At 38.6% G+C, this 26,391-nt stretch overlaps 1 protein-coding gene across 6 annotated transcripts in view; it reads left to right on the forward strand.

Annotated features, from left to right (window-relative positions):
• Positions 1–26,391, forward strand: part of QKI (QKI, KH domain containing RNA binding) — a 158,806-nt gene that overhangs the window by 123,482 nt on the left and 8,933 nt on the right. For 3 of the 6 annotated variants that reach the window (XR_010086615.1, XM_063443343.1, XM_063443346.1), the window contains exons 6-7: positions 15,778–15,865; positions 19,939–20,238. Coding sequence is in view for 5 of the 6 variants with exons in the window: in XM_063443343.1 (XP_063299413.1) it covers positions 15,778–15,865; positions 19,939–20,238 (388 nt within the window). In the remaining variant the exon portion in view is untranslated. The remainder of the gene's footprint in view (positions 1–15,777; positions 15,866–19,938; positions 20,239–26,391) is intronic. The other 3 variants (XM_063443344.1, XM_063443347.1, XM_063443345.1) reach the window with 2 other exon arrangements.

Below are 26,391 nucleotides of genomic sequence, written 5' to 3' on the forward strand. Positions count from 1 at the left end.
TTTACTTAACTATAAAAGAGTGGTTATTGGTTAAAGCAGCTCTGTCACCTTTAGGTGTCTTTGCATATTTTGCAAGGTGACATCAGTCAACGGTAGTTATACTTGAGCAAACCTCTCCTTTGCAGGCAACTTTCTTTCTTCAGCTCCTGGTGTTTCAACCAACAGGAGCTCACTTCACTACTGTACTCACACATAGAGCAAATCTTTAGTTGCCCTAGCAGTGCCTGTAGGAATTGACAAAATCTTTTCTTTCATTTTCTATAAGTCCATGACATTTTAAGGCCACCTCTACATCTAATGCCATTAGAAATAATTTCACTTCCTTTATTACCTGTATATAATTGCACGGTAAAATTATATTGTAGTGGTTCTAATACAAGGAGGCTAAACTTCCTAGCCCCGCTAAGTCTGCTACTCTGCTACTCTGCTGTAGAAGAGGAAAAAGAAATAAATATATATTTTTTATATATATATATATATATATATATATATATATTTGTCAGTGCAATAGAAATTTACTATAATCTATAATCCGTTCATGTGCACCTTCTCTGTATTATGTACTTGTAAGCAGAGGGAGAAGGATGAGAATGCTGGGGAATTTATTAATTTATTTTTTTCCTATTGTGTCCCTGTTCATATTTATGTATAGGCTTCCCCTCTTTTTTTTAATATTTAAAAAAAATAAATACATTTAAAGATTTTTATTATCCTTTTTCCAGCCCTGTGACTCTCCTCTTCCTTCTAGTAATGTCATGTCCTCCATTGTTGGTCCAATGATAGAGGAGCATTAGGGACATGATGCACATGTGCACCAAAATTCGCCATAGGAAAGTATTGTATTCAGTGATTTCCTAGATGCGTCTGTGTCACGTGACTGAAATTTACTTGGTTAGTGCAGGGGAAGCATCTCTGGTGGCTGTCTGGAAAACAAAGTAAATATTGCTGTTACAAAACAACAACAAAAAACCTACAGTGTTTTCATCTGCAGGTTAAAAGGATTAAGTGGTCTGGGTGAATTTAGTGGTCTATTAAATGCTTGACAAAAACCCAAAGGCACTGCAACCGTGACCACCTAGCACCAAAGCCCTACAAAAATATGTATTGTGGTTAGTGTCCCTTAAGTATGTGCACGTGTAGTAATAACAATGAAGATTGACTTTTCATGTATGAAGGAGGTGACCTACTTTCTCAGTGATCAACCAATCAACCAATTAATTAATCTTTGCTTGAATTTATAACGTATGTGGCTGCTTACGTAACAAAGGGATTTTAAACAAATACTTAAAGGGACACTGTATGCACCCATACCACTTCAGCTAATTGAAGTGGTCTGGGTGCTGTCTCTTCTGCACTTAGTGCTGCAATGTAAAACATTGCAGTTCCAGAGAACTGCAATGTTTACATTGCAGCTCTAACTCTGCACTCTGTGGCTGTCTTAACAGACAGCCACTAGAGGGCTTCCGGATCTAAACTGACTTTTGGTCCGTTATCTGATACTGGACGTCCTCATGGACCTCCAGCGTCAGTATCTCCCCATAGGAAAGCATTGAATAATACTTTCCTATGAGGAGTTCTAATGCACACGCGCCTATTGCCTGCCCATGCGCATTAGGTCTCCCCACTGGCTGACAGTGGGGGAGGAGCGTGGGTGGAGCCTGACCCAGCGCTGAGGGATTCAGGGAAGTGGCTGAAGGGGGGCGCCGAGGGAGGGGGACACTCCAGGAACCTGTAGTGCCAGGAAAACGGGTTTGATTTCCTGGCACTATAGGATCCCTTTAAACAAAAACAAAAAAAAATAGCATTTTACATGTTCTTTATTATGAAACACTATTCGTGTTAGATTTTTCTAAGCTTCCCTACATAATCCATCGCCTAGAATCTAAGATATTAAACTGATCTCTTCAAATACTGCTGTCACCCTAAAAGAGAAGTGTTTGCTCGCTGAGCATTGTGTGAACTGCCTTTTCACAACTAGAGAGCTTACATATTGGTTACAACTGATCCAAAAATATATATGATGCATCTAAACTAGTAGACCCAATTTTATTTCAATGTTATTCTGTCATTTATAAGTATTTTAGTTAATAAATTAATCCCAGGGAAGGTAAGAGGCAGCTAGATTTTAAAGAAAGTCCAAAAGTAATTCTACTTTTTATACCTATGAAGTGTTATGTTGACATTCCGTCACAATCCTATTAAAACACTGTATGCTGCATCTAATTGCTTTCTGATGATTGCATGGTTAAATCATTGTTTTAGTAAGGTTACATTAGTAAACAGGAAAGCGTCTGTAAACATAATTCCCCCTGTTTGGATAGATCTATTGCTTTTTACGTAATTAAAGACCTTTATCAGTTTGCATTTGACTTCCTTTTATGCATTATCTTTGATAAATTGCATTTAACTGTTAACTTACAAGTATCATATTTTTAAATAAGCATACTTCAGGCACGTCTAAACAGACATTTGTTCAGTCCCTAAACCTTAATTGTGTAAATTGCATGGCTATAAACATTTCTGTAGCTGTAGTAATCATGACTGACCTTGGCCTTTGATGCCCTTGTAGCCTAGAAATAAGTGCCTGTCTGTATCCTGCTCATTCAATGATGCCTTGTCTCCGAACTCATTAATAGTGCCAAGCATATCATTGTTGCAGTTCTTAAACTACATGTTTACTCACTGTACAAAATACATGTTTTATTGATATTCTAAGGCATTTTAATCGGATTTCATTAACAAGTTGAGCATTTTCATTAAAGGAACACGAACTATAGAGTTAGAAGCACCAAACGTATTCCGAACGCTATAGTGTCCTCCTTGATTTAAATTATTCCCCATGTTCTGGTCTCAGTACAGTTGCTCGGTTTCCCGGGCTGAGATGATCATTACTGATGATCTCAGCCAATCCAATGTTGTATGGAAGCTTTGGCAGGCTAGTGTTCATGCGCGGCAATAAGCGGAGTTGTGCCAATCAGCATCTACTCATAGAGGTGTATTGAGTCAATGCCCCAGTTGAGGAGCATTCTATATTCCATGCATAGGTGGCCTTAGGCAACAGTGTAAGCATTTACACTGTTGATGCTACAATGACAGGCTATATGCTACACTACATTACTACTACATTGAACTGTAGTAGTTCTGGTGCATATAGTGTTCGTTTAAAACATGCACCCTGTTTAATATCTCTGGCTTTAGCTTACACACAAACTTACTTTTATATCTCTCTGCCCTCAAGTTTTGGAACGGTGAGGCAAAACATATACGATGTTTATTTTTTGTTTTCTACCATGAAAATTTGACTTAAATTTTTCCTTAAATATTGAGTAGTTGTAAGATTTGAAAATACTGCAAATAGAAATGATGGCTAATGTTTCCATGCCTCCAAATTGTCCCAATATTTGTTGGAAAATATCCCTAATCTGTTTAGTGTGAGTGGAACAAAAGATGTTTGTACTATGCAAAATGTCAGATGATAAATAGCCTGCATGAAGAGACCAAAAGCACACTATGCTTGTGAGGCCCTGTCAGACAGCCTAGTATGTATTTGAGCCAGGCTGACATGGTCTGACATGGTCTTTCTTTGGGCAGAACTGCCCCCTTTTGATACAATACCACACTTTTGGGCATCACCAATAATGCAAGTGGTGTTACTGTTAAGCTACCATAGGTATGCATGTCTCTCCAACTGTTTTGTATTACAGTTACCGTGATGCTCAGTTTCCCACTCCGTAATGGCTAATAATACCTGGAGTATCGAATATTAACAGCTGTGGGTGCCTTCTTGTTATAACACAGTTGAACGTACATGTCATCGCCTAGATTTGTTTTGGTTTATTTTTGACCTGAAGGAACATTTTATTCAAATGAGCTTCTTACAGGTGTATGCTCTTCTACCCACATTTGAGAGAAATAATAACAACATAAAAAAACAATCTAAAACACACGTGTTATTTCCTTGAACTGACTTAATTTAGGAAATGGTGACTCATGCATTTGCAATTTCCAAGCTGACCTTGTTGCGCTTTCTGTAGATGGTGAGTGACCTCTGTAATAATGTATGGTGGCAGTATAGGTTGCTGTCACTTAATGTTCAGTAAGTTGATTCAGTCTGCATCTTTAAATCTGTTTTCTTTTTTTGATATGTTTAATTATTTTTAGAAAGTACTTATTGCAGAATACGCACACATCATATTATACATGTAATGACTAGTAAACTTGGACTGCATACTGACAGGGCAATGGAGACAGCAGTCAGATACAAGGTATAACTTCCTTGAACTTTTTTTGTCATCCGTCTACCAAAAGACTGCCTCAAAAACCCTGTAATACAATAAAAAGCTAGTAATCTTCCCCATACTGTATATCAAATTTGAACATTACCATAAATAATGGATTGATAGGCTCCTTGAGCATCTTTGTGTACAGTGCTGTGTACATAGTATTTCTTCTTCTAAGCAGTGTAAATCGCATTGTGCTTGCACTATTTGTTAGGAAAGTTCCATCTTTCACAGGAAAGATTTGGATATAGCTCCTCCTGTTGCAGCTGGCAACATATATTGCATCTTATATTGTTGTAGCTGTGTTTTAATTTTTAAATTGGTTTGCCTCATTTTTTCATGTCGCTACACAGCTTGCATTTAATATTCAGAATTAAATCCTAACTATGCAATCAATGTATTCTTTAAAGATTTAGTATATTTGCTATCCGTTGTATCCAGCAAAATGTAAGGCTGTGTGGCATATTGTTTTTTCACAGGCAAGTATATTGTTTGAAGCAGGTGGCTAGCAGTTCAGAAATAATTGGGGGGAGAAAAAAAGTACTTTCGAAGGTCTTTACATTTGAGTTTGTAGTGCACTGAGCCTCCATTCTGAGCTGCAGTCTTGGAAAAAAAGTAGATGGAAGTAGCTGGTCACATGAAAATGCAGTTGAATGAAAAGCTCTTTGTTCCTAGTCCTAGAAAAGTATCTCTGAGCTCCACATTACAGTGCTGCCAGTGTTATCGAAGACTAGCCATTGGCTGGTGCAAAGGTGGCTAAAAACACACAGTAAATGGAAAAGATTTTCTCCCAGGCAACACAGTGGCTGAAGTTTATAACTAGGTCAGGTGATTGGCATATTTGTCTCTTATAGAGAACTTTCATTTGTTTCCCAGTCTTCCAAGTATAAAGGCTTGTTTCAGCAGACTCTAAGAAGAGCTGGACCTGGTATCCCTGATCACTGGTTATTGTTCATTCCTAACTTTTGATTTCTCCAATTGTAGCTTTCCCGTTTTAATGCAGAGAGAAATTTGCAAGGGTTAAAGGGACACTGTAGTCACCAGGAATAGTACAGCTTAATGAAGTTGTTCTGGTGTGTGTGCTATAACCCTGCAGGCTCATTAATGTAGTTTCTGCATTTCATTTGATTGTGTGTTTATTAAATTTTGATTGGAGATGCATGTGGAGGCAGTTCACACATCTCTCTAGCCATAAGCCATCAAGATTTAATGCGTCTCCTAGGACTGCATTAAAAAAAAAAAATTCCACTAGATGGTAGGCACACTAATTGGGGTACGGTTTATACCTTCTTGTGGGAACTATGGTTAAAGTAACTAAAACTTGATTATTACAGTCTTGCTTTCTCTGTATGTGAGTGAGCGAGGCAGCAGCTCCTTGTGGCCCAGTAGAAGAGCAACAATTTCATAATGGTGTAGCTTCCTTCTTATTTCGTTTTTTTTTTTTTTCCCTACTTCCACCTGGCTGCTTCTGATCTATGGTTTGTCAAAACGAAAGTAAATACCTGAAAGTAAGCAAGCAAGCAAAAAAAAAAAAAAATGCTACTAGGAGAGTATCCTGATTAAATGGGATCATGTCAGATAAGGTGATGGGCAATGTAAAAAGATAATAGCAAGAAGTTTCCCTAGTGTATCTTTAACATTATGACCCACCAATTTGTCAAGTGAAAAAAGTCATCTTTGCATATCATTTGAACTGGAGTCTGTACTTTGCTGAAGATAAGCAGGCAATGTTGCTCCTGAGAAATAATGATGCTAATTTATCTTTGCCTGTCCACCTAGCAAATGAAAAGCAGGGAAAGACTGCTTCGGAAAAGAAATTGAGAAATAACTGAGCCGTACTGAGCAATTTCTTTCACTTTATATCCCTGTTCTAGATTTAGGGACTTTAAAATGGCTGTCGACTGGAAATTTTTCTACTATTTAAACACAATATTTGTCCATTTGGTAAATCTAATACAATAATTACATTTATAATGTGCTGTTTGTGAAATATAAAGGGGTATATTGCAAAATATTCAATCGTCGTGGGTGGCATTGTTGACCAATGTAAGCTGAACTGATATCCCCTCTTCCTTTATGTGCATAACCACAAAATATGGGTTGTGGCAACAGAATTTAATAGACATATGGGATTCACAATAACCTTGTCTATATTTTCCTTGAATTTATTTAGTGTTCAACATCACTGGCTATTCTGAATAATTACTGCCCCTTTAACCCCTTAAGGACACATGGCATGTGTGACATGTCATGATTCCCTTTTATTCCAGAAGTTTGGTCCTTAAGGGGTTAAAAATGACTTTTCTTCACATTTACATGTTGCAGTCATGGATGTTCTCTCTTTGCTACCAAAGTGAGATTGATTAGATGTTTATCGCTTTAATGTCACAGAGCGGGATAGTACGTAGTTATCCGTTTTGAACGGCGTTTATGTGAATAACCTAGCTTCCAGTAAACCAAGTACTTTTATATGCAAAGAACAGGGGCTTCTTTTCCCTTAGGCTGCTGCTACCAAGTAATAGCTTGTTTTCAGCCTTGCTGTGTCTTCAACACGTTTCAGAATGTGCATTCCTGATGGGTTTCATGGTGCGACTGTAGAAAACAAGTTATGTCTAGTATTGTGCCTTTTGTAACTTGTTGGAACTCTTATACATCATTCTATAGATGTTTGGTAAGCTTGTGAATCCCTGTCTATAGTAAGCCTCAGGAAGAGTAGTCTTTTGCAGACTACATTCTGTTTCCCTATTCAGAATGCCATCGAGAGTCGAACACAGCATGAAGTGTTTTAAAATCAAAGAGACTTTTTAGCTCCAAGCCCTACCGATTACCAGATTTTATTTAGTTTAGTATTAAATCAAAGTTTGCTAAGTCTATTCATGATCTATTGCTGCAGTGAAGCCAATTTAGGAAAACGTTTCATGTGTGCCTTTTCTTGCAATGTTAAAAAACAAACCAGCTAAATAAAAAAGGAACATTTACTCCTTTATTATGATTGTTTTTCATTGATATGTATAGACTAATATCTGCAGTGCTGTGGTTAGGTAATTAAAATGAAACTAAATTGTGACAAATTAAAATTAAGCTAAATTGTGACAAAAGAGAAAACAGAACATATAGTGTTTACTATGACCCATGATTACTGCTTTCATCATTTTAATTTTTTTTGAGAGACTTCTTTCTTGCGAGATAGATCAGTGCAAATTAGTCACCTTTTTCAGAAACTGTATTCTTCTAACTCAATCAGTACACAAACACATGTATGTCTAGGAATCTGTGCTACACTGTGTATGGAGTTATTTGTTCATAAATTATGAATGAGAGGGCTTTTTCCCCCTGTGAATGGAAACCTTCATATGCAAAGGATCTTTGACCAGTGCATGGTAGATTTGTACTGAAGACTTAATTGCAATGGTAGGCTTCTCTTTGTCAGCTAGATAAAAGCATTCCATGGCATGTGTTGCCAGAAAGGAGTTACACAGGGCTGGGCTGGGGAACTTGAAGCTGTTACCGTTCATGTCCGTCAAGGGTCCAGGAAGGCAAATAGATTTGTGTACGCCTGCAGATCCCTTGGGGCCATGGGGCCTGACTGGTGGAGGTTGATAAGAACAGAGTCAGTCAAATATTTCTCTTGAGGCTTTTCTAAACCTGGTCCGGTTACTGTGCAGCAACTGTTTTGTTGTTTTTTTTTTTGTTACAAAGTATGAGCTCATTTCTCTTTATATATTTTTTTTTGCGGTGCTCAAGCTAGTAACTAACATGATTTATAGGTTTTAAATTTATTTACACATCTGTATGACCATTTCACTTGATATTACTTGCTTACCCTTATTGTATTCACTCTCTGAGAGAGAGGCAAAGTGCAGGATTGTTATTCCTCAAATCTGCTGACATTTGGACACTCTGCTTGTACACTATGATGCAGTGGCGGACTGGGGGGGGGGGGGCGAAGGGGGTGGTCCTCCCCGGGTGCCACCTGGTAGGGGCGTGCCATGACCCTGGTCTTAGGACTAATGGGGGACATGTGAGCTGTGCCCCATGGCAGCCGGGGGGTGTTGCACAGCTCACACGGAGACCAGCAAGCTGGCCGCACGGGAGGAAGAAGGGGGCGGAGCTACTGCCAATTAGGGGCGGGGCTTAACACTGCCCTTACAGGCTGCTGTTACTGCTGCAGCAAGAAGAAATCCCTGCTCCTTCACCCAACAGGTTTCAGCCAGGGAAGGACTTCAGGGAATCCACTCCTCCAGCCCACACTGTCTGTAAGTAAGAGTGTGTGTCTGTGTGTGTAAATGTCTTTCTGTAACTGTGTGTGTGAATGTCTGTCTGTGACTGTCTGTAACGGTGTGTGTGTCTGTCTTTCTGTAACTGTGTGTACGTGTGTGTGAATGTCTCTGTAACTGTGTGTGTGTGTGTGTGTGTGAATGTCTCTGTAACTGTGTGTGTGAATGTCTCTGTAACTGTGTGTGTGAATGTCTCTGTAACTGTGTGTGTGAATGTCTCTGTAACTGTGTGTGTGAATGTCTCTGTAACTGTGTGTGTGTGAATGTCTCTGTAACTGTGTGTGTGTGTGAATGTCTCTGTAACTGTGTGTGTGTGTGAATGTCTCTGTAACTGTGTGTGTGTGTGAATGTCTCTGTAACTGTGTGTGTGTGTATGTCTCTGTAACTGTGTGTGTGTGTATGTCTCTGTAACTGTGTGTGTGAATGTCTCTGTAACTGTGTGTGTGTGAGTGTCTCTGTAGCTGTGTGTGTGTGAATGTCTCTGTAACTGTGTGTGTGTGAATGTCTCTGTAACTGTGTGTGTGTGTGTGTGAATGTCTCTGTAACTGTGTGTGTGTGTGTGAATGTCTCTGTAACTGTGTGTGTGTGTGTAACGGTCTGCCTGTAACTGTGTGTGTGTGGCTGTAACTGTGTATGACTGTCTGCCTGTGACTGTGTGTAACTGCTTGTAACTAACTATGTGTGTGTGTGTGTGTAACTCTCTAAGAAAAATTATACCACAAAAAAAAACAGTGCAGAAAACGCAACCTCCTAAATACAGTGTTCCCTCTACGGACCGTCTTTAAAAAAAAAAAAAAAAAAAGGTGTGTGGCTTCCAAAATACTAAACAGTGTAAGTTATATATACAATACAACCTCTTAGTAGAGATGAACTAGAAGGAAAATTTAATCTGTGAAAAAAACACTATACATGGTGTAATATATTCTAGAAAACATTATAGGGTAGGGGATTGAATCAATGCTTTCCTATAGGGGGAAAAAAATGTGACGCTAGATGTCCTCATGCAGAGCGTGAGGATGTCCAGTGTCCGTTACCGGACCAAAGGTCCGTTACGGTGCACGAAGCTCCTCCAATGCCTGCCTAGTAGACTGCCACTGGAGACAGACTTAGTGCTGCAATATAAATATTGCAATTTCTCTGGAACTGCAATATTTTACATTGCACACAGACCACTTTAATGAGCTGAAGTGGTCTGGGTGCCTATAGTGTCCCTTTATCCCCTCTGCTGCCAGAGGTGTAACTCCTCCAGCAGTGTAATTATTCAGCCTAGAAGAAGACCTGTTGTTATTATTATTATTATTACTGCCATTTATATAGCGCCAACAGATTCTGTAGCGCTTTACAGTATTATGAGAGAGGGGATTTAACTATAAATAGGACAATTACAAGAAAACTTACAGGAACGATAGGTTGAAGAGGACTCTGCTCAAAACATGCTTACAGTCTGTAGGATTGACTTGGTAATATCAATTCCGAGTATATTGGAACTTTGTCAGCAGTCACAACATGCTGGAGACAGATGTCCAGTGGGGGCACCAGGAGTGATTTTGTATGATATGCAATAGATGTTTGTTATAAACTCGCCGCAGTAGTCCCAAATTATACAAATATGTTGACTTAACTTTAACAGGATTGCTGGTATAGTTAGTCATGTTAAAGACAAGCTCACAAATGTAAAACTTGCAATGTGGGCTTTAATAATGGTATATTTTATACATTTTGATTTTATTTTTTTTCAATATTTAATCCGTTTTGCTTTTTAGTAAAAATAAATATAGTTACCAAATGCTACTTTTGATAGAGTAGCTTCAGAGAGTTAAATTCAAGTAACCATTTTATCTCTACACTAGAAAGCAGAGAGACCTGGTGGACACCAGTTTTACTACTTACCATGGGGAGGGAGGGTGCCAGGATACTTTTAGCACCATGACCACTACGGTTACTTTAAGAGAGTTTGAATTGTTCTATTTCATAAATCAAAACATTACTATAAGTATATGTTTGCAACCAAGACCTAGTTGTTAAACACTACTCAGTGGGAATCCTTTTGCTTTTACCCTGCTTACCGTAAGTTAGCTTTGTAATAAAACCACAACCTCTACTATTATATAATCACAAAGCTCATACTGCAGTCTTAATCACAGCTGTTATGTTTTAAGTTGTACTGATGGTGCTTTTTAATTTTACTCTAATTTAAGAATTACTGTCCATAACGGGATATGTGCAGCTGACCAGATTTATTGTCGCTCTCTCACTTGAAGTGAGTCACTGTGGATGGGAGTAGATGTTTCTTCAGTTGTTGGGCATACCACGTCCGTTATTACATGAAACTTTAATATGCTTTGTACTCTGTATTCATTTTAATTATTTTCCAACAATCAATATTAATCTCCAATTTCTAGACATAGACATTGACACTTAGACACTGGTTTTATTAATTTGTGTTTTCTATTGTATGTTCAGAATACAAGAGAAATGTTGAAGAATTTAAGAGGATAAAAAGCTTGAGTCAATCGCTTGGGCTTAAACTAAGCAATGCAAATCCGGCTTTAAGTGACCTTATTGATGTTTACTTAAAGCAGCTTTCTCTTAGTACAAATGACTGAGCTTTATTGTAGAACTGTACAGGTAGTATTTTGCCTCGCTGGAGTTTGACTGACTGTGCATCCCTTGTGCAACCTCTTTTTGCTTCAACAGCGAGTGCATACAACAATGCCTGGAGCAAAGATAGATTGCCTGTACGTGCCTTATTTGATCAGTTGACAGTTGTTGCGGGGACAGGTCAGCAAAAAAGCAGAACCTCACTTTGCAGCTGACAATATCAGTAGCTGTTTGCTGTGGAGTGGGGGGGGGGGGGGGGGGCAGTAATGAAGGTTTATATGGCTGCATCTAATTCATTTCTAAATATTTGTCTCCAAGTACTTCTCAAGTGAGAAAGTAGAGATTATAACACACAACTGTGGCTTTTAACCTCTTAAGGCGCACATGACGTGTGACATGTCATGATTCCCTTTTATTCCAGAAGTTTGGTACTTAAGGGGTTAAACCTCACAAATCAAGCACCAAATCCATTGACAATCGTGTCGTGTAACAAATAGTGCCATCTTCTGGCATGAAAACTGCAATGCACACTATGCAATGTAAACTACATTTCTTTTACAATTTAGAAAGGAAATATCAACCAGTATTTTGTGTTATGCTCCGCCTTATGTATGTATATTATTTGTATTTTGTAGAAGTGGTTTAGGGAATACTACCTAAGGTGTTTTGACTTAAGAGCACAATATGTAGGAAACAAATGGTAATTATCTGCAGTATTTTATGTCTGTTTTAAATGCCCAAATCTCAAACGCTTTCACTGTGTTTTCTTACTGGCTTCTTTACTGGCTTTAGCATCTAATAGGCAAATGGAGAGTAAAGACAAATCCCAATATATTAAAAACTAGCACTTATTAAGGGATTTTAATCCTTGTCTCCTAGGTACAGAAGTGCAAATATTTCTCAGATGTAAAGAAAGCACCACGGAGTTGTCTTTTAGTACATGGGCTTAAATCTTTTCAAAGCCGTTTTAGTTCCTAGGATAAAACCATATTGCTCCCTAAACATAAAAGCACTTTGAATAAAATGCAATTACCACATAGTCTGTAGTAAACTGTTGGGAATCTAAATACTTGTGTTTGTATTCGATCACAGTCACGGGACACCACGTGATATAATTAAACACACACCGGGCTTTATGCACACGTCTGAAACTAGACAGTAGTGCAGCATTTCTTTGCAGATGCTAGAGTGCGCATGATTGCTTCCAGAGAATTATGGGACATTGATGCTGCGGGACAAAAATGCTGCAGAGGCAAGCATATTTTTATTTATATAAATTCTGGTTAATTTCTAAACATGAATAAGCACACACTAAAAGATAATCAGTTATCTATTTCACAGTTTAAAATTTGTACTCCTATGCTACTAACTAGGCTTTAAAAATTACTCACCACTGCAAGCCATAACATTCCCCTCCATGGGTCAATGTCCATTCGCCAGGGCTGTATTGTCACTCGCCAATAGCTAGTGGCAAGTACAACTTTAGAGTCCTGTTTATTTAATTTTCCACACCTTTCCGTAGACGTTCAGATAGGTCATTTCGGCAATATAATGTTTCACTGTATAATTTTTGCAGACTGTGAGCTGCCTTTGCATACACCGATGTGTTACAATGTACAAAGTTCAAAGCTCTCACTTTTTGTAGTGAGAAAGAAGCATGTGTGTCACTTGAGGACAGCACTTTAAATAAATAAATAAAATAATTACAATAAATAAACAAAATGTTAAAACTACTGCAGAGAAAAACCACAACTGAATGACTTGTTTAGGCCATGTATTAACGTAAATTATGATTTATTGCTATTGAACAGTTCTCAGCATTTAGGAGACTAATAGTGTACTCCAAGTAAGCCATCTGCTTACCATTTCAGATTCCCTGAAGGGAAATCACAGCAGTTTCTAGAAATTAAACCCGTTTTTCTATTTTTGCTGCTTCTGTGTAGATAAATGCTTTTTTATGAGCTTGTTTGAGCAGGGTCCTCTACACCTTTTCTCTGTCATCACTGCTTTGTATGTCAGCACGTTTTATATTCCCAATGTAATATCCTAAAACGCTGTGGAATATGTTGGCGCTGTGTAAATAATCTAGTAACATCAATTAACTTTTATTCAGTTGACATATTTGCTGGTAATACATTTACCTCTGTAATTTAATTAAAAGTACATTGAGAACTGCTGCAATATTGTATAGCTTAATTATCTTATTTGCTAATGGAACTTTGAGATATATATATATATATATATATATATATATATATATGTGTATATATGTGTATATATGTGTATATATATATATATATATATATATATATATATATATATATATATACATTGCTAAACACAAATAAACGCACTAGTCAAGCCATAAGACTTGCTTTTCCCACAGAAATTTCACTTTAACTGTGCTCTCACTACGGCAAGGGATTCTGTGTAGGCGTATGCAAATGAGCTCAACAAAGAACCACATTTTTGCCTCATAATACACTTTATACATGGATTCCTTGGAGTATGTGTCTGCTGTATACAACAGCTTTGAAACACAACTCAGGAAGAGGAGCAAAGCCAGTGAACCACTTATGGACAGCTGTTTTGTTAATCAGCATGAGGTTGGTTACTGGCTTGCAATGGAGGCTTGGCGTTACTTGTAAAGTACATACCAACCGAGTTGTGGTGGGGAACATAGTGTGGATGAAAATCGCTTCCACCTGAAGTCACTTACTTCGGGTGGAAGGGGTTTTCATCCACACTTTCCCCCCACCACAACTCTGTTGGTATGTGGTATTAACCTCACTTTGGAACCTTGTTGGTATGATGCATCGACCTCCTAGCACTAGGCAAAGCGAACAGAGCAGAGCTGACGGGTAAAGTGAAGTTACATTTTAATTTGCATTGTGTTTTTGTTTCTGTATGATTTTATGCATTTATGGTAATATTACGTAAACTGTTTTTTTTTTTTTTTTTATATGTTTTTGTTGTTGATAAATGGGCAGTGGATAAATACACTCAATGACATACCGTAAGTTATTTAGCATCCTGGCAGATTTTAAATTAGTGGTTGTGGAACTTACAATAGGGGGGGGGGGGGACTTTAATTTTAAAAATTACATATTTTTATTATTTGCAAATATTGGATTCATGTATGTTAAGGAAAAGTAAAAAAAGTAGTTCTTACATTCATAGAAAACGTTTTCCTTCATGCACCCTGTGATAAACTTATGCAGCCTGCTTGTATCGTTAGAAAAGGTTGTGCCTATTTATGCTTTATGGGGAAAAAAGGCAGACTGCCTTTGACATGTATTTTTTTTTTTTTTTTTTCGTTTTGTGAGGATATGGAGTCATCCTCACTACTGGAATGATGTGATTTAATATTGCGATCTTACTGTAGTTATGCTAAATAAAGAATAGAGGATGAGTGAGGAAACTTGTGAATGAAGTAACACACAGAGGTGAAAATTACATCGTCAAATGCCACAACAGCATACACATACATATACATACAGGCTAAACAGTGGCGTAAAATTATTTTACATTTATCATATGTAAAGTAAAAGGACAGTTTGTGCATTTTAAATCTTTACATAAGGCAGCATTCCTTGATCAAAAAGCAGGCTAGTAATTGTCAAGGTTTTGAAAAATGAAATTCTTCAGGTAAAACCTGCAGTATTTAGCTTCTCTTTGAATTTCTAACAGGAGCTGAACTGCTGAAGGCATTTGCAAATACCATGGTATTTGCACAAGCAGTTACACTGGAAATCCATGCTTTGAAGTCACTGCAGTCATATGCAATAAGACAATGTAGTTGAAATGTAGCATATTCTTGAGATCTTACACAAGCATCTCATGCTGCTCCTATACATTCCCATTTTGTCACATTGTACATTTAAGTTTCTGTTCCACACTTGCTCAAACTTTGCGGCTAAGTATACTTTAATTTCTTTTTTGTGTTAAAGGGGCCAACTCAAGCCTAGAGTGTCCCTTAGCCATTCAATACATATCAATCAAATGATAAAAGTATATGATGATTAATTCTCCAATGTGAATATTTCTCCATCCTGCCTCCTTTCCCTGTGGACTTTATACAGTTTGTCATGTTTCCCAGTGGGTGAAGGTCTTGCACTGTGTGTGCAAAGATATTTTAGAATTTTCATGTCCCTGTTAATGACTTATAACACCAGCAAGTATATACATTGGCATATGTACTTTCCTCAACATAACTCTGCAGACATCTTTTACAGGCAGCATGGTACTTTGGACTAGATGAAGTGGTTGTGCATGCACCAAAATAACATAAACCGCATTATACAAAACACAGCATGCACTGTACTATAGGAGTAGTTGGTTGAAACTAGGTCATTTGGGATTGTCATCCATTCATAGCATCCTTAGATACAGCCTTTACTGCTGCACAGTTGTTAGGGAGGTCAATTTGTATAATGTACAACATAACTTTTCATCCTTTTTACTTCTGCTAGCACAAAGTACAGTTGAATTTTTATTCCAATTTAAATGGCACCAAATCGGATCCTTAGCATTTTCAGCATTTAAAGTACTAGTGATTTATGCACTTAAAATGTTAATAACCTAACCGTTTTTTTATTTTTTTTATTTTCCACCTGCAGGCAGAAGGAGAAGACAGCTTAAAAAAAATGCAGCTGATGGAACTGGCCATCCTTAACGGCACCTACAGGGATGCCAATTTAAAATCACGTAAGGCAATTGTGTCCTTGTTTTTCCACATATTAATGTCAACATTTCTCCAGTCTATTCTTGTGATATGTGCATACAAGCAGCAGCACATCTGTCTCCAATATTATTGGCCCAAAAAAAAAAACAGCACTTTGCCATTTTTATTTATTTTTTCTGTATGTTCGTCTTGTAAGAAAAGCAAATGGAATTTTGTATGTGTTTACATAGTATGTGGGTGCGTGGACAGTGCTGGTAACAATAGTCAGGGTTTCAAAAAATAGCTCTCACTTGACAGATTCTCTAACTAGCAACACATGATCAGAGCAAGTTTGAAGACCCTATGAACACTGCCCCTCAGTGCAGTCTTTTAATGTGTTCACTCTGCCCTGAATTGAGAATCTTTCCTGGTGTTCAGAGAGAACAAACCCAGAATGGTATGAAAGGAGTTTGAATTTTGAATGTTCTGGCAGGACATTTGGGAGGTATATATGGGTGCTGTATGGCTAATGTACTATGCACAATACAGCTCACTCCTTTCCAAACTAGCTTTAAAGCTTATAAAATGTATGCAAATATTTGCCTTACACAGACAAATACACCATTATTATTGTATTATTTGTTTGAATTAAAAAAAAAATGGCAGCTTGTGTGTGCATGACTGTGAATACAAGAATTAGAACCCCCAGTTACTGTTGTGGAGGGGAGGTCAAGTAATTCTTCTCCTTTTCACATATTCTCTGGAAGGCATACCTTCCATCTGTCCCAAAGAGCCCCAGTTTGAGTGTGGATGTGCAAAGGATGAGATGTCAAAGCAAGTAAGAGCATAGAGTGTTTCCATTTGGACCGCACTGGTATGTGTGATGCTTTTAACAGAATGGTCACTTCTAGCACAGTGTTCCTTTAAAAACTATTATGGTAAAATTCTGTTATTACCGTATATACTCGAGTATAAGCCGAGTTTTTCAGCCCATTTTTTGGGCTGAAAAACCCCAACTCGGCTTATACTCGAGTCAGAGTCTGTATTATGGCAATTTGCATTGCCATAATACAGACTGGGGGGAGAGGGGTGCTGGCAGAGCTGTACTTACCTTTCCTGCAGCTCCTGTCAGCTCTCTCCTCCTCTGCGCCGTCCGTTCAGCACCTCGGTCAGCTCCCAGTGTAAATCTCGCGAGAGCCGCGGCTCTCGCGAGACTTACACTGTGAGCTGACAGAGTGAGCTGCACAGACCGCGCGGAGGAGGAGAGAGCTGACAGGAGCTGCAGGAAAGGTAAGTACAGCTCTGCCAGCACCCCTCTCCCCCCCCACTGAACTGCCACTGGACCACCAGGGAAGGAGAGCCCCCCTCCCTGCCATATATCAAGCAGGGAGGGGGGACGAAAAAAAAAATATATAAAAAAAAAATTAATAATAATAAAAAAAAAGGGGTATAAGGACCACTATGGGAGGGGGGGGGGGGGGGGGTATAAGGACCACTATGGGAGGGAGGGGGGTATAAGGACCACTATGGGAGGGAGGGGGGTATAAGGACCGCTATGGGAGGGAGGGGGGGGATAAGGACCACTATGGGAGGGAGGGGGGTATAAGGACCGCTATGGGAGGGAGGGGGGGGATAAGGACCACTATGGGAGGGAGGGGGGGGGGGATTAGGACCACTATGGGAGGGAGGGGGGGGGGGATTAGGACCACTATTGGAGGGAGGGGGGTATAAGGACCACTATGGGAGGGAGGGGGGGTATAAGGACCACTATGGGAGGGGGTGGGATAAGGACCACTATGGGAGGGAGGGGGTGGGTATATGGACCACTATGGGAGGGATGGGGGGGGATAAGGAACACTATGGGAGGGAGAAGGGGGATAAGGACCACTATGAGAGGGAGGGGGTGGGATAAGGACCACTATGAGAGGGAGGGGGTGGGATAAGGACCACTATGGGAGGGGAGGGGGAAGTAAGGACCACTAGGGGAGGGGAGGGTAAGGACCACTAGGGGAGGGGTGAGTCAGGACCACTGGGGGGGGGAGTGAAGGAACACGGGGGTGGGGAGGTAAGGACCACTGAGGGAGGAGGAGGGGAAGTCAGGACATATGGGGGGGGGAGGGGGCGGCAAAAAATGTTTTGCCTACGGCGGCAAATATCCTTGCACCGGCCCTGCACACACTGCATTCACACACTGCATTCATGCACACACACTGCATTCATGCACACACACACTGCATTCATGCACACACACACTGCATTCATGCACACACACACACTGCATTCATGCACACACACGCTGCACTCATACACACACACATACGCACACACTGCATTCATTATACACACACTGTAAATAAATATTCAATTAATATATATTTTTTTAGGATCTAATTTTATTTAGAAATTTACCAGTAGCTGCTGCATTTCCCACCCTAGTCTTATACTCGAGTCAATAAGTTTTCCCAGTTTTTTGGGATAAAATTAGGGGCCTCGGCTTATATTCGGGTCGGCTTATACTCGAGTATATACGGTATATGGAAGCAAACGATAATGACCTTTGGTCAGAAGGTCCAAAATATTTTACTGCATCTTTTGTTAATTTAGACACGCTTTCAGTTTATGTGTATAAAATGAAAATCTTATGTTTTATGTCTTACTCCCTCAGAGCATGTGCATGTGAGCACTATCGTATGCACTGACAAATTAGCTTATAAGCTATGCATTACTGCATTTAAACATCTACAAAGTATGGTTGATGCAGCACTGTAGCAGTTTATGTTAAAGTAAGGGGAAAAAAATGAATGTGTCAGTATGTTTTTTGTTTTTTTTCTTTTCTCGTGGATGGGCAACTTAAAACATGTTTACTTAACCCCTTAAGGACCAAACTTCTGGAATAAAAGGGAATCATGACGTGTCACACACGTCATGTGTCCTTAAGGGGTTAAAGCAGGCTTCCCCAAACTCCGGCCCTCCAGATGTTGCTGAACTACAACTCCCATGATTCTATGAATTAAATTGGCTGAGAATCATGGGAGTTGTAGTTCAGCAACATCTGGAGTTTGGGGAAGCCTGACTTAAAGCATGTTTTATTACTTTTAATGTGCTGTCATTTTGCCTGAGATTATTCCTACATAATGTGCAATTGAACCCCCTCTTACTCCCCACAAAATAAGTCCATTCAATCCAGCACAGACACACATAAAATTCAAGTTTTCCTCCGATTTTTTAATTTTTATTTTTTTATGCAAAATCACACAGTGTACATGTCCTAAGTGGCTAAAGTACTGTTGGATTTAAAGAAAGTCAGTTTTGCTTGCTTAATACCTATTCTGTATAGTGTGCTGGATTTTTATTTTCAAAATACTTGAAGGTAAATACCTGTAGAACCGTTTCTTTGCAGGAAGTCAATTATGCACCTGCTACGTTTTGTGTGTATCGCTATGTATATTTGATACTGTGTTTTTTTTTATGCAGACAATTAATTCTAGAATGCGATAATGTAAAATTACCACAGCTTGGTTTTATACACTGAAGTTACAAGTTGGAGGTGTTTTTGCCATCTTGCCACTGATTTCGTGAATAAGCCCCTTTAGATATGGTCAAACTACTCCTAAATCTTTTATCTCATATTGAGTGTATTTATAGGTTATTGTGTAACAACCCTTTTAACTCTTTTGCACATTAATATTTCTCAAACTGGTCATGACTCCATTTCCCATAAATGTTTCTACATTTTGTTTGTCTATCGCTCATTCACAGGCTACTCTAACATTTCTTCTTGGCAACACATATTCTCTCTTTTTTTTTATTTTTTATTTTTTTTCTTCTTTTAATTTTTTGTTTTCCTTAAATCATTTGCTGGTTTTGAGATTGCTTCTTATAGGTTCTTGTTTGATTATAAGCATGTTTGCATATAATCTCACTAGTAATTGGAAATAGCTTATCTACATTTCAGTGGTGTGCTTTGGCACTTTGTGATCAGCGCATGAACTAATGATTTTCCTTTTTTTTTTTCTTCCTTCCTGCTTATTTCTATACCTTCCTTTCCTTTGCCCTAAACCATTTTTTCGCACTGCTGCCTCTACATTTCCTTCTAATTTTTCTTTGCTTACTGTAGCAGCCCTTGCCTTTTCTCTTGCAGCGACCGCTCAGGCCCCCCGGATTATAACTGGGCCTCAGCCTGTTTTGCCTCCAGCTGCTCTGCGTACACCTACGCCAGCTGGACCTACCTTAATGCCTTTGATCAGACAAATACAGACAGCGGCTGTCATGCCAAACGGATCCCCACATCCAACTGCAACGTTAGTCCCTCAAGGACCAGAAGCTGGCTTGATCTACACACCTTATGATTATCCTTACACTCTGGCCCCAGCCACATCAATCCTCGAGTATCCCATTGAAACAAGTGGGGTATTAGGTAAGATTAGTAGTTTGTTTTTTATTATTTTATGTTTTAATTTTAAGGTTTGCAGATATAAGGTCATAGTGAACATTGTTTTGCTAATATTGTCCTCAAATAATCAAAAATAATATTGAATTACATTGCTGATGCATTTGTATGGTTGTGTGACCCTTGATGACAAGAAGATACTGCACATTAAACATTGGAGTGTGTGCCACACACATACTTTTGCAGACCATTTATTGAAGGGGCACACCAAGTAACATAACCACTACAGCTTGATGTAGTGGTTATGATGCCTACATTATTTGGGAGCTCTTGTTCACCCTGGTTTAATATAAAATTATGTAAGAGCAGTTAAACAAAAAATATGGCTCTTATTATTATTATTATTATTATTATAATTGCAATTTATATAGCGCCAACAGATTCCGTAGCGCTTTACAATATTATGAGAAGGGATTTAACTATAAATAGGACAATTACAAATAAACTTACAGGAACAATAGGTTGAAGAGGACCCTGCTCGATCGAGCTTACATTCCCAGCTCAAGCTTACAAACTTTGTCCATACTGGATAGTGGCCATTGGCTGAGAGTGGTTTAGCCCTGCACTCATCAGCCAAACAGTACAGTCCAGGCTATGTGTAGTTGACTTTGGTAATGTGGAAGTGTAAATTTTAGAAGGGTCTAGAATGATGTAGAGAACTATATGATGTAGAGGTTTATATCAAACTGTTTATAAAAATGGTTTAACATAAAACCTGGGACAAGACTCAAGGCAGCATAACCATTACTCTGAACTGTAATGGTAATGTTGCTTATACAGTGATGGAAACAAGTATTTGATCCCCTCCTGATTTTGAACGTTTGTCCACTGACAAATAAATGATCAGTCTATAATTTTAATGGTAGGTGTATTTTAACAGTGAGAGACAGAGAAAAAAAATCCAGAAAAACGCATGTCAATGAGTGAAATAAGTATTTGATCCCTATCAATCCGCAAGATTTCTGGCTGCCAGGTGTCTTTTATACAGGTAATGAGCTGAAAGGGAGTGCTCCTAATCTCCGCTTGTTACCTGTATAAAAAACATCTGTCCACCAAGGCAATCAATCAGATTCCAACTCTCCACCATGGCCAAGCCCAAAGAGCTGTCCAAGGATGGGAGGATCTTGTTAATGATCTCAAGGCAGCTGGGACCATAGTCACCAAGAAAACAATTGGTAAAACACCATGCCGTGAAGGACTGAAATCCTGCAGCACACACCAGGTTCCCTTGCTCAAGAAACCACATGTACAGGCCTGTCTTAAGTTTGCCAATGAGCATCTGAATGATTCAGAGGAGAACTGGGTAAAAGTGTTGTGGTCAGATGAGACCAAAATCAACCCCTTTGGCATCAACTCAACTCGCCGTATTTGGAGGAGGAGTAATGCTGCTTATGACCCCAAGGACACCATCCCCACCGTGAAAGGAGGAAACATTATGCTTTGGGGTGTTTCCCGTGCATCAAAGGGAGATGGACGGGGCCATGTACCTCCAAATCTTGGGTGAGAACCTCCTTCACTCAGCCAGGGCATTGAAGATGTGTTGTGGATGTGTATTCCAGCCTGACAATGACTCGAAACACACAGCCAAGGCAACAAAGGAGTGGCTCAAGAAGAAGCACATTAAGGTCCTGCAGTGGCCTAGCCAGTCTCCAGACCTTAATCCCATAGAAAATCTGTGGAGGGAGCTGAAGGTTCGAGTTGCCAAATGTCAGCCTTGAAACCCTAATGACTTGGAGAGAATCTGCAAAGAGCAGAGATGTGTGCAAGCCTGGTGACCAACTACAAGAAATGTCTGACCTATGTGATTGCCAACAAAGGTTTTGCCACCAAGTACTAATTCAAAGGGTCAAATACTTATTTCACTCATAGACATGCAAATCAATTTATAACTTTTTTGACATGCGTTTTTCTGGATTTTTTTGTTGTTGTTGTTGTTGTTGTTGTTCTGTCTCTCACTGTTAAAATACACCTACCATTAAAATTATAGACTGATCATTTCTTTGTCACTGGGCATTGTTCAAAATCAGCAGGAGATCAAATACTTGTTTCCCTCACTGTAGGTTTCCTGTTAATGAACACAAGAAACATAGTTGCTTACATATTTATTTTTCTTTGATAAAAGCAAATATTTAATATTTTTGCTTTCTGATTCTTTTCTGCCTGTTCTAAGATTCAGTCTTTACCCAATTCTGATTCAATGAAAATACTCTGTTTGGTAATTTCCTGGTTCTGTCCCGGGGGGATCCACCCTATTTCTTTCTCTCATTGAAGCATTGATTGCTGATCTGGAGTATTAAAAGAAATTACAGATAGAAAATTGGTGAGGGTTTCAAATAAGCCCGTTAAAGGTCATGCCCTTAAAAGAGAGCGCAAAACAGAAATTTAGGTACAGGGCATCCTCTCCCATGCAAGACAAAAATATAGATTGACGTAAACATGGTAAATTGGGTCTGTGTTCTGTTCTTATAGAATTGTGTGCTTTTATATTTTTACGTTTTTAAAAAGATCACCTGCACGACATGTTACTTAAAGAGCAGGGAGTGAAGCATGGAAGATTATGGAGACTGTCTGTTTTCAAGAACAGTCTGACCCAAGGTGTATATGGCTGAAGTATTCTGTCGTATACTAAAGGTAGGGATGAGGGTTTTTTTTTTTGTTTTTTTTTTAACCTGTATATACTTAATTTTAAGAAAAACAAACTACTTTCTTACAATGCATGATAAAGGATATAGTTGTCCTTTAAATGACTAGTTTAGGCAGCATAACAAGCTTATCAAAATAATTATGGTGGCAGGAGGTTCCTAGCGCTGGCTCACCTTTAGGAGTTACAAAAATTCTCAAATAGTTTAACACCAAAATCTGTGTTGCAGCGCTTAAACTCTGCCCTTCTGTTTCCTAAAAATCAGGAAGCTCTTGCAGATTCATGACCACTCTCATGAAGTCCATCAGTGACTCCCCATTCATAAAACTAGCTTGAAAAGAAACATCAATTTTGCAAACCAGTTTTATGAATGTGAAGTCACAGATTGGCTAAGAGCATCAGATGACAGCTCTCATTTAATTAGCAGTGGTGACGCTGCAAGAGCTTTTTCGTTTCCCGATTTTGGAAATATGGAAGGACAGAGGGTCTGAGAGATCTGCCGCTGGAAGACTCGGCACCATAACAACTTTATTTTGAAACTTTAAGGAAGTTTCATCCTAGTCTTTTAACTAGATATATAATTCCTTTTTGATACTGTGGAATATTTTTTAGCATAATCTCTCAGTTGGAGTTTACATTTGGCATGCATCTGACATTATTAGCATTTACATAGCACCAACATATTCCACAGAGCTTAACAATTGCAGAGTATGTCAATTACTTCAAAACAAGTAATTGACATAAAAAAAATTTAATAAAAAAAACAAAAAAAACACAGATGAAGTAAAGGAGTCCCTGACAAATGGGCTTAGAATCAAATAGGAAGAATTAAAGACACACAACATAAATGGGGTTTAGAACAAGTGAACAATGGAAGGAGGGAGAGTGATAGAGACTATGGATATGAGGGAAGTCAGGAGGTCAGTTTTAATGAAAGAAGTGTCACCCAAGAAGATGGTAAACCTTTGTAAAGAAGTGCATTAAAGGACTGGATTCTAGGGAGAGTCTAAAGGCATGGGGTAGGGAATTACAAAAGAACAGGGCAGCCATTGAACAATATTGCAGATGAGAGTTGGCAGTTTGGAAACAAGCAGATATCAGGAGAAGGTCATTTGCAGAGTGAGCAAACGTGTATTTGTTGATTAAACCGCAAATGTAGTGAGGGCTTAATAGGTTAATATAATAATTTTAGGTTATCAGTTTGAATGGAATTCTGAAAGGTACAGGAAGCCAGTGTAACTTGCAATGCGGTGAGGTGTGGGAATAGCGGTTCGGTTAGTCATGAAGATGAGTCTGGCAGCATTCATAACGGAATGAAGAGGGGGCAACGCGGGTACTTGGAATGTCGATGAGTAGTGAGTTGCATCATGAATCCATTTTCTAGACTTTTCCTTCTCACACTTGTCACAGTTTTCTATCTAGCATTATTTTGTGCGATTTGGGTATATCCCAGTTTAGCTTGTTTGTTGTTTTTGACTCATTCTGTAATGACAAGTCTTTGCAGAGCATTAGGTGTGAAGGGCGTTTTCAATGGTATTGGATATTCAATTTCCATGGCTACTTGAGCCATAGGCCTTTATAGTTACTGTTTTGGGAGTAGATGCTCCTTCAGATATGCCCACCTGTGTTCGGTCTGTGACTGTGGCATCTATGATCTGCTCCTAAGCTCTCTGTCTACACTTGACAGGCTGCTTTTAATGCTGGATCGCACATATTTTAAGTACTTGTGTGTCAAGATTGAGAAAATCCAAACCTGGCATTTCTAGTATATATAAACCATTCATGCCCTATTGTCTGCCTTTCAAATACGGTCATTTCAGTATAGATTTATTTGCACTTTCTAGATGTGCCTTTGAACATCAGTACTTCAGTACTAAATCCATGCCTTGTGGCTGTTATAGTTTCTAATATAGGGTTTTTGGTTTTTTTTTTTGGTTTTTTTTAAACCTGACTCCGATTCCCTCTTATCTAGTGTTGCTTGTGGAGACTGATTTGGTGTGAGGAGGCCTAGATTGTGATTAACGAATTCCTGCCCATTTCTGTTGCTCTCATCACCTGAAGTTCTCTCCGAACTTTCAGCAACTTCAAGATGCCCCCAGGAGCTTTCTCTGTGTTAAAATGAAAAATGTCATCCGCATAAAGAGTTACATGTTTGCAAGTGGAGGGAAGACTGCAATTCCTCTGTGATACCTGTGACTGATTAATGTAGGACCCCAGGAAATTATCCCTTTAACGTTAATTCGCACAAAGACAATTTTTATTGCTCTTGTAACCCCATTTGGTTTGAAAGATTCACACTTTTGTCTTTAGAGCAGCCTGGGTTCTTCATGCCATAAATTCAAGAGGATAATGCAAATGGGATGTTTGGTTCATGTTGTCTCATAAGCAGAAAAACAGTTTGTTTTTGTTTTTTGTTTTCCTCTTTATGGAGACCTTTAACATGAAAAAGAAAAAAAAAAAGTCTCTCTAGCTTATCAAAAAGCCAATTTAAATTTAAGTAATCTATAGAGTACCAGGACAAGGGCAGCATGCACAGTCATTGACTGGTGACTAGAGAGCTAGACAAGATAGAGGTTGTAATGTGCTGGACGTGGGCTGGTAGGTGACTATTGTGTTCCATTTTGAGGTTGGTGAATCGTCTCACAAGAAATTAATTGTATGTTTAACAATTAGATAAGAATTATATAATTAATTGTAGCAGTAGGTGGGCACTTTAGAAGTGGGGATGATTGAACAGTTTGGCTTTCTTATACATTTTTTGTTTTGAGTTTGTATTTCTTGTCAAGCTTTTTTACTGCAGCTTTTAGAGTTTTTTTTTTGTTTTTTAGCAGGTGGAGCTGTAATGTAATACAGATGCAATGGGCAATAATTGTGTAGTTTTTAAATGTAATTGAAAATTTTGTAAAGGTTGTTAGCAAGGCAAAAGAAAGACGAAAGCCAGTATGGTCCTCTATAACATTTCCCAAATATTCTTAAGAAGCTAGACGTGTTAATTACATACAGGATTTTACAAGACTACACAGAAGAATACAAAAAACATAATTTAAAAAAAATCTTTCTTCTGCTTACTTTTGCATGTCTGTTTAAAAAGGGAAGACAAAATATTATTCAGATAAATCAGTGAGAGAAATCAAACGGCTATAGTGAGACTGAAAACAAAAGATGAAACTCAGGCAGACATAAATAAAGATAAGTAATAGGCTGTTTACATTTTTATATCTGCTCATTTTTTATAGATTGACATGAAGGATTTTTTAGAGATAAGGAGATGATGTCAATATGTACAGTGAACACAGGAATACTTCAGATTTTAAAAATAAATCTAGATAAGTCTCTGGGACCAGTTTACTGTGTATATACAAGAGAATAAGACTACTAAATGACTTGCAACCAATATTTGTGGCATTACACCCAGAATGGGATTGGTACAACCCTCCCTCCACATACACCCATGCAAACAAAGCCTTTGTAGTGATTTG

The sequence above is a fragment of the Pelobates fuscus genome, chromosome 2, assembly GCF_036172605.1.
Source record: "Pelobates fuscus isolate aPelFus1 chromosome 2, aPelFus1.pri, whole genome shotgun sequence".
Taxonomy (NCBI): Eukaryota; Metazoa; Chordata; class Amphibia; order Anura; family Pelobatidae; genus Pelobates; species Pelobates fuscus.